We start from the raw sequence: 13448 nt of genomic DNA, 5'->3' as shown, positions 1-13448 counted from the left end.
CGCTCTTGCGTGCTCCACTGGTCTGTCGGTTTTTTGACGAACCTCTTTGATCGTCTACTTTTCACTGAACCGAGTAGGAAGCATTGAGAGAGAATTCAGCCGAGAGTTCGAAGCGAACATTCGTGATTCCAAAAAGGACCTTGTAATGTAACGTTGGTGTCGAACTGTAAAATTCGTGCCGAGCAGTTACATTACAGCGTTCTGTTGCAAGTCAGTCGTCGGCTTAAAGCGTCCCACAGACTGCTCTAACGTGACGGGGGCCCACGTCAGACACGAAGCGGTGTCAGATTGGCGTCTGCGCGTAGCTCATGAAATCAACTGACGATGCCGTGCAACGGTTGGTTTTATGAGCTACACGCAGGCGCCAATTTGACACCGCTTCGTGTCTCACGTGGGCCCACGTCACGTCAGAGTAGTCTGTGGGACGCTTAACGGTTTCGGCGGCAGCGAATCACCACGTGTTAGCCATTGAAAAACCCCAAAGTTGCCGAGTCGCTGTCCTCCGTCAGGCCCATTATGCGGGAGGCTCTGTTTCCCTTCCTCAAGGTATCACGCTAAAGGTATAAGGGAAGGGAGGACACGGGCCTTGGACAGCGACGAACTGAGAAAAGGCCAGCAGATCAGCACACAGCGTGGTAGAGTCAAGTTAGACATCTTTCAGTCAAACAGTCATTATTCGTACACAGTTCAGATAGCTTACACATTCACACCACAACGCAATAAATATAGTTAATTTAAGTAACATCTTCACGTGTCCGAGTTTATACACGGTCCCAGCCGTACAACTTGGGTGGTCCTTGAACATAGTGATTAGATGGCACGCAGTGCGATACTCAGGGCTCGACCATCCCCTAACGAATTCGGGAATTGATTCGGTAACTTTACCGTCGAATATTTCGCTCGCTATTTTCTTCGTTATTCGAAATTTACCGTAGATGAAAATTTTCCTCGACCGTGTCCGAGAGGAGAAAGGTTCCCGGGCTTTCGCAGTCGCCTTCGCGGATCCGTCCATGCGTCGTTCCAGTGGGGCCGGCTCTCGTTTTATCACGAAAAGAAATTGGAGACGATCACCGAGCCGTGTAAAATGAAAAAGCGAGATAGAAAGAAACTAGAACGCACGGAGCGAAATATTCGTGACGCAAAAGTGAAAAGACCCGCACGCGGCGGGCTAAATGGATTATCAGCGTCGCGATTCCATCTATTGCGGGTCTTCTTTCTCTCGCTTCGTGCTTTCCCTGTTTCCCCCCCCCCTGGTCTCTCTTTTTCTCCGATGTTGAAGCGACAAAGCCTTGGCAAATCCAGACCGGATACTGAATTTCCGCTGAGAGATCGCGAGTGACTGCCTTCGCTTTGTCTTTCCTTATTAACTCGCTAAACGTGTAATCTCGTTGCTATGTTCGGAAGTAACAGCGGATCACCTCCGTTTCACGGTTCGTCGCGTCTCGGATCTTTCGAGACGATCAATCGTCTGCTGGGTGTTCCATGGCGCGTGAAAACCAGACTGTGAGTCAGCTCGGTCTGCCTAAAGGCCCGCAGAATAGTCTGGAGCAGAGATTGGCTCCGAGATCGCGGCGAGCACGCGAACTAGTGGTGCCATTTCTAGATTCTGTCATAGACTGAGCCCTGCTATTTTTACAGTCGGTCCCATAAATATTCGTGCCCTCTATGTCTATTGAAAAAATTTGTTTAACCCCGTCAATTCCTGAAAACGCTTTGACCGATTTTTTTCAAATGTTTTCATTTAAATGTGTTGAATTACATTTAAAACTAATTAACTGTCTAGGTGGTAACTATGCAAAAAGTACTTGTTCTGTATTCGGCCGGTTAAATGTAATCATATCAATTCAGTCCGAAGCAGAGAACAGTATCATAATGGCAAGTAAGCGAAAATGTGTAGTTTTAATTATTCAAGGGATATGAAATAATTAAAGATCTTGAAAGTGGTGAAAGTGCAAAGAAATTATCGAGAATGTATGGTATTGGGAAATCCACGATCACAGATATTAAAAATTGAAACTCAATATTGAAAATTATATACAGAATGTAGATTCCACGGATGCTAGTACCAGTGGGAAAAGTTTAACGAATCTAAAAAATAAAAGTGTAGATGATGCTGCCTTCCAATAATTTCGTAAACAAAGAGACAAAGGCATACCGATATCTGGACCGATACTACGTGAAAAAACTCTAGAGTTCAACGACAGATTAAAGGGAAACTCATTTAAAGCTAGTAATGGTTGGTTATTAAAAGCACGTCATAGTATTTGACAGCGGCTAAAACGATATGAGACCTTTAGATGTTGAAAGAAGCTTAATTTTGTTTATTTCTACTTGAATAAATAATGTTTGATGCAAAAGAAAGTAATTGTGCTATTATCCGAAAATTTCCCTATCTGGCCACTTTTGTCTTCCTAATAGTTCAGATATGGGAGTCTCTACTGTATTTTCCCTTTCGCTCTTCTAAAATATTATAATTACACACTTGGAGATTACACCACGATATCAAGGTGCAAATTAGCTAAAATGAGTGTAAACATGTCCGTTATAGACCGTTTTTCACGTCCGTGGGTCTATGAGCCAATCTAACGGTCGCTCCTTCGAGCCAAGTCGGATCAACGCTGTACCCTTTCTACTTACAGCCTAAACAAGCTCGCTCGACCATCCGTCTCGCCGAAATAACTTTCGGTAGTGGTTACCGGCCACGGCAATAAATCGATATAAGCGTGTAAGCCTCTTACCAGCCTAATAGTGTAATATTCTGTCGAGGAAGAATAATTTCGAGCGAGCTGCGTCTTCGAGAACGCGGGAAATTCTAAGAAAGTAGTCTCCGTGCGGTAGTTAAATTTTTTGAAAAATATTCTACAGCACGGGGAGTTAACCAAAGGTCCGTAATCCAGCTCGGTTTAGGAGCAGTCATGTGCGAGATGCATGGTCGAGAGTAGTCATGGGTTAGTATAGATCTTTTGTTTACCAATGGGAGTTATGTTCGATCAAACTTCTCATGGATTGGATCCAGGCTCCACCAAAAATAAAATATAAAAAGAATAAGAGTAAAGCTAAATAAACAAATAAATAAATAAATAAACAAATAACAAAAATGAAAAACGATAGTATCGAATATTTTGTCCCGTGACTCTAGTAATGTTGATTTTCCGCGCCTTTCTGGCCACAGAAGGAAAAGTTTTTCCGCCCTTCCGTTCCATAACGGGTGGTATTTCTGTTAGGATTGACTCGGTCGCTTAGGTTTCTCTATATATAGCGGTACCACCATAAGTTGTCGAGTGTCTACAAACTGGAAGGGATCGGATTGCCCGCTCCACCCGATGCATATCAGTCGGATGTCGCAACATCACGAAAACTTAAGTAGCTTGATCGCTACGACATTTGACAGTTTAAGCGAATCTGATTTGGCGATAGTTCAACTCCTTCAGACCTGGCGCCCACAAATGAGGACGGAAAATTTAAAAATTACCGACACTATCGTTTAGGACGAATGTCCTCATTTGTGCACACGAAGAAAGCCCAATTTTCCTCGAAAACAACACTATTAGGATTATTTTGTTATTTTCTTAAAGAAAAAAGAGATAATTCAAGTCTGAAAGGGTTAACGTGGTACCACTGTACAGGGTGTCTACGTATAAGTTCGGATGCAGGGTGTCAATTCTACAAGAAATTTCTAACAAAAAATTACTCGTAGACGTTTTCTTCGTGTCGCCTTATTCTCGAGAATTTTCACTTTTAATATTTTTTCTGTGTTTTCGACTTGACATTCCTTAAACGACCATAACTCCACCACATTACAGTGCAAACTTAAAAGTAAGTATACCATTCGAAAGAGCGTTAAATATCCCATCTCTCTGATGTCAAAGCAAAATTTATTACGAAGATTTAACAAGTGAAAAATTAAGTAAAATGTACATTGTGAAAATTTAAAAAAATTTGACTTTTTCTCTATCCGTTTTCCGGTTTCAAATACATAGTTGTTTGGCAGGCACTCTTCGGGAAAAACTTCCTCGAAGTCTCAGCTTTTGAACGGTATTGTCAAAAAAAATTGTACGGTGGTATTTTAGGAAGAAAATTACGTTTAAATGCAGAAAAACGTTCAAAATGCCCGCCTACTAAATCAAAACCGATCGGTTCTCCTGTGCCGAAAACATCGACTTTTTACTTTGTGAAATCGATTCTGTATCAATCTCCATATCATTTATTGGTACACCGAGGTTGATTTTGATTAAATAGTCTCTAAAAACTCTATGTAACGAAAATTCTATGGATATACGTTCAAAAACAATTATTATTCACCTCGCACTCAGGTTATACACATGGGTGGGAGAGGCTTGAGGTGTCAACAAATCGGTTTTTTTACTAATCAAGAAGGCTCAGGAGTGTCACTAAAAAATACATCAAACCCGATGTCAAGTTAATTTTAAAGTGTCAAGTCGATTCTCGTTGGAAAATATCGATTTTCACCTAAAAATTCACGCTTTTCTGCATTTAAACGTCATTTTCTCTGGAAAATATCACCGTACAATTTTTGTTGACAATACCATTTAAAATCTAAGATTTCGAGGAAGTTTTTCCCGAAGAGTGCCCGCCACACAACTATGTCTTTGAACCGAAAAATAAATACAGAAAAAGTAAAATTGTTTTAAATTTCCACAATGTAAAGTATGACCTAATTTTTCACTTGTTAAATGTACGTAATAAATTTTAGTTTGGCACCAGAGAGATGGGATATTTAACGCTCTTTCGAATGGTATACTTAGTTTTAAGTTTGGACTGTAATTTGGTGGAGTTATGGCCGTTTAACCCCTTGACCTACGATTTACGTTCCAACAGTCTGGGCCCAAAACGTAAACAAGATCGCTCAGCCTTCGAGCCACTCCGCGGTTCGGCAAATCGGACCTAAGTTGCACCAACAACGCACTACTGTATGTGTAATATACAATTTGTTTAATTTTGTGAAATATTTGATAAGTAATTACAACCTGATGTATAATAATAATTGTGGTAGATATAATACTACAAAAGGTCTATAATCAATTAATAAAATATAACAAAAATCAAAAATACAATTAGCATTTATACAAAAATCAATAATAAAAAATTAGCGACGAAGAATAACATGTAACTGATTGTGATCACGTTACAAATCGCAACCGATGTATTACGGGCCAAGCCCGTAATAATTACAATTGGCCCAAATACAAGACTACGAGTCCCGCACGTACTTATAGGTTAAGTGGTTAAAGAGTGTCAAGTCGAAAACGCAGAAAACATATTAAAAGCGAAAATACTCGAGAATAAGACGACACAAAGAAAATTTTTAGGAGTAATTTTTTGTTGGAAATTTGTTGTAGAATTGACACCCTGCGTATGTCCGAACGTATACGTAGACACCCTGTATATTTCTTTGCACCAACCGACGAATCCATTGCAACTTTGTTCCAGCATCGACGGTCCGATCATCAGCAAGTCCTGCTGCAGGATGTGAGCCTACACAGCAGCGGACAGTACAAGTGCGAGGTGAGCGGCGAGGCGCCAAACTTCAATTCGGTCAGCGCCGAAGCCAGCATGGAAGTCGTAGGTGAGCGAACCGATGCTCCTCCGCTTCTCTTACCATCCCTCCCCCATCTCGTTCGCATCCCCGTCCACCTCTGCCCTCCTCGTCGCCCATCCACGTCCCACATCCCATTCCATTCCGCTAATTAATGATCCTTTGAACGCGGCCATCGAACCCCGTAATTCGAGCAAAGCCGTCGCCATTTGTGAGTTTCGGTGAACCCTCCGGTCGAGCCAAACGAAGGAAAACGATCGTCGAACCGACGACTAGCACCGTGACAACTCGACCAAACGATTTCCTTCGGTTACCGAATCTCTTTGCGAATGGGATTACGATTTTAGTAAATTCCGAAGGGGGATAAACAGGTAAATGATCCTGAGATAGACGGGTCCAAATCGACTCGACCAGCTTTTCACGCATCTAGGTCCCGTAGATGGAGTTTATGCCGAGGTTCGACTTACTAATTAACATACGGTTCGAGGATCAACGTTACACCCTATTCAATGGCCTCTAAGTGCAGCCTATTTCAGTTTAATCAGTTACCAGAACATACTCTGTGTCTGGAATCAAACATTCCCGCCACGTTTTCAAGAAAATGGCTATTCAATCGTGAGTATACAAGATACAAACAGAGTCCAGGATCTCTTTTCCGGGTGTTTAAGTCATTTGCGGGGGGGCTTCTCTCCCCCCGGGTATGGGACCCACAAAGTCAAGGGCGAGGGTGGCTGGTAGTGTTCCGTAGGAGTTCCCAACGATATCCAATTAGTCTAGTATAAAAAAAAAGGATCTCTCTTCCGAATCCAAAGAACGAATTTGATCCATAACCGTGACATTACTGCGCCATTGACACAGTGTTGACCGGTCACGAGTAAACTCATGTTTGCACTTGCATTATCCATTTCAATTCACGAAACCCAGGGCGATATAGAATATTGCAAAAGCTTCGCTCATCGTGCTTAGTCTTCTTTTTTTAACAGTAGAATACACTTTCCCCATTATTTACGTCTATATCACATTCAATTACGAAATAATAGCCGGTGACACGAAGTCGCTTCTGTGTAAAATTGTCGGTCAACTATGTGTTAAGCGGAGTGGCCATATTTCTGCAACGTAACTCACACCTTAACGCGGCGTTTCTTTTCGCGCTAGTTTTGACAAATACCTCCGCGAGAAAAAGGACACGGGCAGGATCCGGGGGATTAACGGGAGAAGGAGGAGAACAGAAATGGCCAGAGGAGAGAAGGGACGATACGAGATTCGGCCGACACGCGATGCCCGTGGGGTTATTTGTCGCGTACAAAATTTTCTACGAGCTCGGTAAAGATACGGTAATGGCGGGGCACCTGGTAGACTATCGATCGTGCATAGGGTAGCGCGGTTAGACTACGGAGAGTAGAAAGACGGAGAAAGGAAATTTTCGTCGCAATCCAAGATGCGACGAATTTCGATGAGGGAGACCGATGGCTCGTCGATGCTTCTCCAGCCGAGTCGACGCTTTTACGGCCGCGGAGGCCTTTCCTTTTCGTCCTCCTTCTGCCATCGCCTAACCTGCGTTCATCTAACCGTTCATGCGTCTGCAGCTCCCGTTACGACCCAAGACTTACGATGTCGTAATATTTATCGCGCGTTTCGAGTCGTCTTTACGCGATCCTAAAATTTAACGTTCCACGATCCTCGTTTTCCCTCGTCATGGATCTGGGTCTGTTCGAACGTGCCCATCGGAGTCACGAGCCTGTTTAAAAGAAGCCACGCGACGGGGGTGAAAGGGATGTCGCGCTGGACCCTCGACTCCACCCTTGGTTCGTTTAATTTTCGAGGGAATTCATGAGAGATGTTGTGGAAGAATTCGAGATCCCTTGTCACAGTAATTTTATCTACGAAACGAAGACTATGAAAGACTCCCTAATCTGATGGTGCGGAGTATCCGATTTATTCGATATATTTGAGACACCGAGCCTGTCGAGCGAACAAGGAAGCAATTGTAATTTTATACTTCTCAAAGAGGCTATTACCGCTTTACTCGGTACAGCGAATCTATACTGAATTAATTCAGGTCGTCGCGGGTCGGTCCAATTTCCATCACTGTGTACCTTTGATATAGAATTGATTGGTGATCTTTGTAAAAAGGTTTATCATTGAGAAAAATCGTAGCTATACAGGGTGTCCAAGGTTTTAATGGACAAATTCGGGGAGCATATCTTACAAGTGGAAATAAGAAAGAAATGTTATTTGAAGTTCGCTTAAAAACGCTTTATTACAAAGTTAGAATTGATGACGGCGGATTTTACTCTACTTAACATTTATAGGTCGAACGTGTTTATCGGATTATTTCAAAATGTCATCCTTGGGGACAAACACGATTTTTTATGGAGCTCATTATAGAATAAATCTCTTTCTTATTGTGTTGCATTTCAGCAACGGAGATATTTATCCGTTGCTCTAATTCTTCACACAAAGTAACTTCTGCACTGTAAACTCTATCTTTTAAAGTTCCCCATAAATAAAAATATCAGGGTACAGTGGGTGTAGAATGTATTCGTACACTGATCAATTTCCAAAAAAACTATGTAAAATTGTAATTTATTAACTTATTTTTCATAAACAATGACATTCTATATATTCTCGGAAATCTCTAGAATAAATAGATTACAAAAAAATAGCTATTTATGTAAGTTGCGAAATTAACAAGAAAAAAAGGAATTAATCGATAGAAACATCGAAGCAATAAGTATTCGTACAACTGTTTAATTTTTTAAACTTCATTCAAAAAAAAGAAATTTACATTAATTTACAAGTATATAACACTTCGTGGGATTTCCTTTTGATTTTATAATTATTGCAACTCTTCTAAGCGTTAAATTAACTAAATTATTAGTTATTCAAAGTGGGATCTTCTTCCATTCCTCTATTAGAGCGATTGTTATAAGTATTAGATTGTTCCAACAGTTTCTTTCGTGAGTTGCATTCAATTATTTTCTATGGTAGTGTTTATATAAATAGACAATCTAATTTCTTAGACATTGATGCTGTAACAGTAATGAAGCGAAATGAATCGTACACAATTCAGTAATGTTACATAAAACATAAAATATTATGTATATATTAATTATTAATAAAACGAAAGAAACTTTCGGGACAACCTAATACTTTACTGGAAATTTGATGTTTTCTAATTCGTATCGGAGCAATAAACTAATGTGTTTACGTTACAAACTCTACTGTAAATGGTTCGTCATAAGAATCGTACAAATACTTATTGCTTCTACTATATTGCTAATACTATATCTATCTTAGAGACTCCCAAGAATATGCAAAATATCATTGATTATAAAAAAAAAAGTTAAGAAACTACAATTTCACACAAAAGTTTTTTTGGGGAAATTGATCGGTGTACGAATACATTCTACACCCACTGTATACCTCGTTCGAAAACACTCCAGCCATTTTCACCACGTATTCTTGATCTAACTGGTCGTTAACGCTAACAGGAAATCATATCAAAATAGTAAACGTAACATGAATACACAAATAAGATAGACACGTTCGATCTTTCAATGTTCGGCAAAGTAAAATTCATCGTCATCAATTCTAACTTTATTTGCTTATAACGTTGTAATAAAGCGTTCCTGAGCAACCTTCAAATAACATTTTAGGATATGCCCCCAAGTTTGTCCATTAAAATCCGGGGCATCCTGTATAAAATTTCGGATTCTTCGACCAGTCAGGGTATTCTTAATTGGATGATGGAATTCATTCGAGGCAAACGCAATTGACGATGACATCTCGTAACAAGAGTCTCTGATTCGATTACGGTGCATCTTGATAGGTCAAGATACGTTTAAACGCGCTGAAGAGAGTTCCTGGATCGACAGTGAAATTATTTCGACTACCCGCTAGGTATTCGATGGAACCTGACTTTAGACTAGTTCTTCATCCGTTAGTGGAAATTCGTAACCATCTTGGCATCGCGAAGATGGGAACTTTGTTTATACGTGGCAAAGCTTGAACCAAATATTCAAGAGCTTGCTAGTTTGCATGAAACGCAAGGATCCCGCTGAATAGTGGTCATGTTGCGGTAATACATTTGTTACCGTCTGTTCACTGAGAAATGAGAAGGAACATCTGACTGCGACAAGGTCGAAACAGCACTGAGTTTGCTCTAAATAGATACAGATGCGTTAGGATTTATGCCAGTTGAAGCAACGTATAGTTTTGTACGCGGTATATTAACAAGACAAAATAGTAGAGGCACCAGAAAGTTATGTTGTTTCTTGTATATTAAATTCAAACAAATAAATTTATTACAAGTTTTTACTTTTAATTAATTATGTGTTCGTCCTCGTTATCAGCAACCTTTTGGTATCTAGCGTGCAAATTTTCAATACTTGATCGATAAGAATCAATTGGTACACAACGAGCTGATAAATGATAAACAAGTATTGGCAATCGTAAAAGTGAAATTACATTCTGGTCCCTCTAATAACAACTCTTGAAGTATGTTATACCATCTTCAATAATTAATAAAAACTACAGGAGGTAACCGAAGCAGATCTTATATTAATAAAATTTGAATGGGGGCTACGAGCCAAAAAAGCCGAGAAACGTCGAAGTAAGGTACTAGTGCGCCATGATTCGCGTCAATTTCGATCTCCATCCTAGATCTTTCTAGAAAACAATAGGAAAGAGAGGGGTTCGTTGTACCGTGGTAATCCGAACCGTGTATCTTCGCGCGCCTCGAAAGATCGATCCTAAGCAAAGCGTTGCGACAGCTTCGCAGGCTTCCGTGAGGGAATGAACTTTTATCGCGATCTCATTCTCGAGAGTGAATCAACGAACGATTTTTCTGCTAACCAAAAGGTTCAGGGCGTAGAAATTTTCCATTCAACGTAACCGGTGCGAGTCTATACACCGTCGCTATCACAACAGAGTATTTGTATGGAAATGTAGAAGAAAATTATTTCACTAACTCGATTAGATTTAACGCTCTTATATCTTAATAAATAAAACAGCGTTTCGATTACGAGGGTTACAAATTAAGTATTAATTAATCCACTAGTAAAGATTACGCGAAAACGTGGAAATTTGAATAATCTACAACCCACAATTCGAGTCTCCCTTTATGCTAAAGTAAACGCGAGCAATCGGGACTGCGTAAAACCAGTGCCCAAACAAAAGCTACCAGATCCTTTCAGAGTCGTCAGAAATGCTCGAATTACCCTGTAAATCTCTGAACGGGGACACGGCGGGTCTCACAAAGACGCTCGAGACTAGGATATCCGTCGTCTAATCGTGTGCGAACTCGAACACGACGACGTTACGAGTTTGCGGAATAGAAACACGATCCGTCTCGGTGCGAAGGGATGTCTCGAGTCTCGAGTTCGAAGCGTGGCGGAGTCGGACGAGGGTCGACGAAAGCGTTTAACGTCGGTAAAGTTTGTCGTTAACGAGCAAGCCCTCGACGCTTCCCTCTCCCCCTCGTGTAAATCGCGTTATAAAAGGAACCGTTTATTAAAACGCCCCACTCGGCTGCGACTCAAAGTGTATTAAAAGGAATGCGATCGCGCGTAAATGGTCCCTCTGTTGTTGCAGTTCTTCCACAAGACGGACCGACGATAACCGGGGAGGAGAAGATTTACGCCACCGGCGACGTCCTTGGCCTAAATTGCACCAGCGACAAGTCTCATCCAGCCGCGAAACTCAAGTGGTTCATCAATGGCGCGGAGGTGAGTGAAACTCCTCGTATTTTTTCGCTTCGGCCCTATCCCCCTTATTCCACTCTCTGTTCAGTCATTCGTCCCTGATAATACAGATATATCGAATGGAGTACAGCGAACACGAATTTAAATGTTCGATCGAATCAACATCCGAGTGGCAAAATTGCTCCAAAATGAAAATCTTCTTTAGAAATTTACTGGGAACGTTCTTTTCGGATATCATTTCGTTGGTCACTGTTGTATACACATAAAAATAACGCTACAAGTGGTTCATTAACGAGCCATCCTTAAGAAGTTTTGTCGGTTCTGCAGTGATCTGAACTTTAATTAAAGATAACGAAATTTCCTTGGGGGATGGTTATTCCGGAATCTCGTAATTTCAGGCTGAACCCGTGAAAAAAGAAATGAAACGAAAATGATTAAAGCGACGACTACAAGGTGGAAAAGCTTCGTTTATCATGGAAAAGAAGACTGTCTTACTTTCCGTTTTAAAAAATGCTGCTTTTACAATATGACTTACAGATTCGAACCAAAATTACAGCCAGAATAGCGTTTTACAAATATTTTATAAATCTTTTTACTCTTTACGATTTTTGGAATTCATCGCTACAGTAGACTTTACTTTAAAGATCTCAAGGATTTATTTTTAGAAAAAAAGTGAGGATAAGAATGTATTGCCAAATATTAACCCTTTACATTCGAGGCCTTTTTTTCTGCTATCTGTCAGAAACTCGAGATGTTTCTTAACATTCTATTGCTATGAGTTCCAAGCTATCGAGATTTGAGAATAAGGGTACCTTTACCTCACCGACAATCATTTTATTGACACTTCGAACTCCTAAAGCTCCTAAAGCCCATAAAGCTCCAAAATTAATCCTAAGGAAACATTAGGTATTGTAGATTTGCTGCGTGAAACCTAATGGTGACTGAGAGTCACCTCTCGAGTACAAAGGGTTAACGAACTCCGTAAGTAGAATTGGCGAGAATGGTCAGACATGAATGAGTTGCATTGTATCCCAGACAATATTAATTCTTTGCACTCGAGGCCTTTTTTTCTAGTATCTACCAGCAACTTGAGATGTTTCTTAACATTCTATTGCTATGAGTTCTAAGCTATCGAGATTTGAGAATAAGGGCACCTTTACCTCGCCGACAATCATTTTATTGATACGTCGAGCTCCGAAGAAATTGAACCTAAAAACTTTGGGTGTTGTAGATTTGCTCCGTGAAATCTAATGGTGACTGAGAGTCACCTCTCGAGTGCAAAGTGTTAAGTTCCTTCTGGATCCACGGCTGTGTTTAGTCCAGGCAAGCCGCGATCGAAAATATGGATACAATTTCGAGCCCAGGCGGTACAGGTAGCCGGAGTTAGCATCGGCAAGGATGCAAGGATCGTTAAACGAGAGGGAAGGCGAGAGCGAACGGGCTTACCTTCATCGCAACTACTGAGACGGGTCTACCGTCGCGATACTTGATGAGCCAAAGCCCCAATTAACGAGCGGCACCGAAACGCACGCCAGAGCGCCTTAACCCTTGGCTTCGCAGAGAAGCCATCGTCGTGGGAACCACCAAAAGGGGTTTTTCGTTTCACAGCACCCCAAATTACCCCAACGCAACCCCTTCTCTTTGTTCATTGAACCTCCATTAGATGAAAAATAATTAGAGAAAAGCTAAACGATTGCATTTATATGCAATTATATATTCCTATTTCTACATCCTTTTCGGTATTTTCTTCATCGAACCGTGCTACTAAATACTCTAATGGTCACGTTGAAAACGCAAGCTAAATCGCGTCGACATTTCTAATATCAACTTCGCAGCCTGCCCAGCATCGAGGGAACAGCCACTGGCACCGAAATGTCAGTTTTTGGTCTCGCGGCACCCCGAACCACCCCAACGCAACCCCTTTTCTTTGTTCATTGAACCTCCATTAGAAGAAATATAATTAGAGAAAAGTTAAACGATTGCATTTATATGCAATTATATATTCCTATTTCTACATCCTTTTCGGTATTTTCCTTATCGAACCGTGCTACTAAATACTCTAACGGTCACGTTGAAAACGCAAGCTAAATCGCGTCGACATTTCTAATATCAACTTCGTAGCCTGCCCAGCATCGAGGGAATAACCACTGGCACCGAAAAGTCAGGTTTTCGTCTCGCGGCACCCC

At 41.0% G+C, this 13448-nt stretch overlaps 1 protein-coding gene across 3 annotated transcripts in view; it reads left to right on the top strand.

Moving 5' to 3' along the window:
* LOC128892553 (basal cell adhesion molecule-like) overlaps positions 1–13448 on the top strand; it is a 98149-nt gene that overhangs the window by 68190 nt on the left and 16511 nt on the right. For 2 of the 3 annotated variants that reach the window (XM_054153082.1, XM_054153083.1), the window contains exons 5-6: positions 5452–5587; positions 11153–11286. In XM_054153082.1, the coding sequence (XP_054009057.1) occupies positions 5452–5587; positions 11153–11286 (270 nt within the window). Of the gene's footprint in view, positions 1–5451; positions 5588–11152; positions 11287–11372; positions 11608–13448 lie in introns of those variants that run through there. The other variant, XM_054153084.1, reaches the window with a different exon arrangement.

Source organism: Hylaeus anthracinus, unplaced genomic scaffold, assembly GCF_026225885.1.
Source record: "Hylaeus anthracinus isolate JK02 unplaced genomic scaffold, UHH_iyHylAnth1.0_haploid 12002, whole genome shotgun sequence".
Classification (NCBI taxonomy): domain Eukaryota; kingdom Metazoa; phylum Arthropoda; class Insecta; order Hymenoptera; family Colletidae; genus Hylaeus; species Hylaeus anthracinus.
The sequence above is the reverse complement of the archived record's forward strand: the minus strand, read 5'-3'. Positions and strand labels throughout refer to the sequence as shown.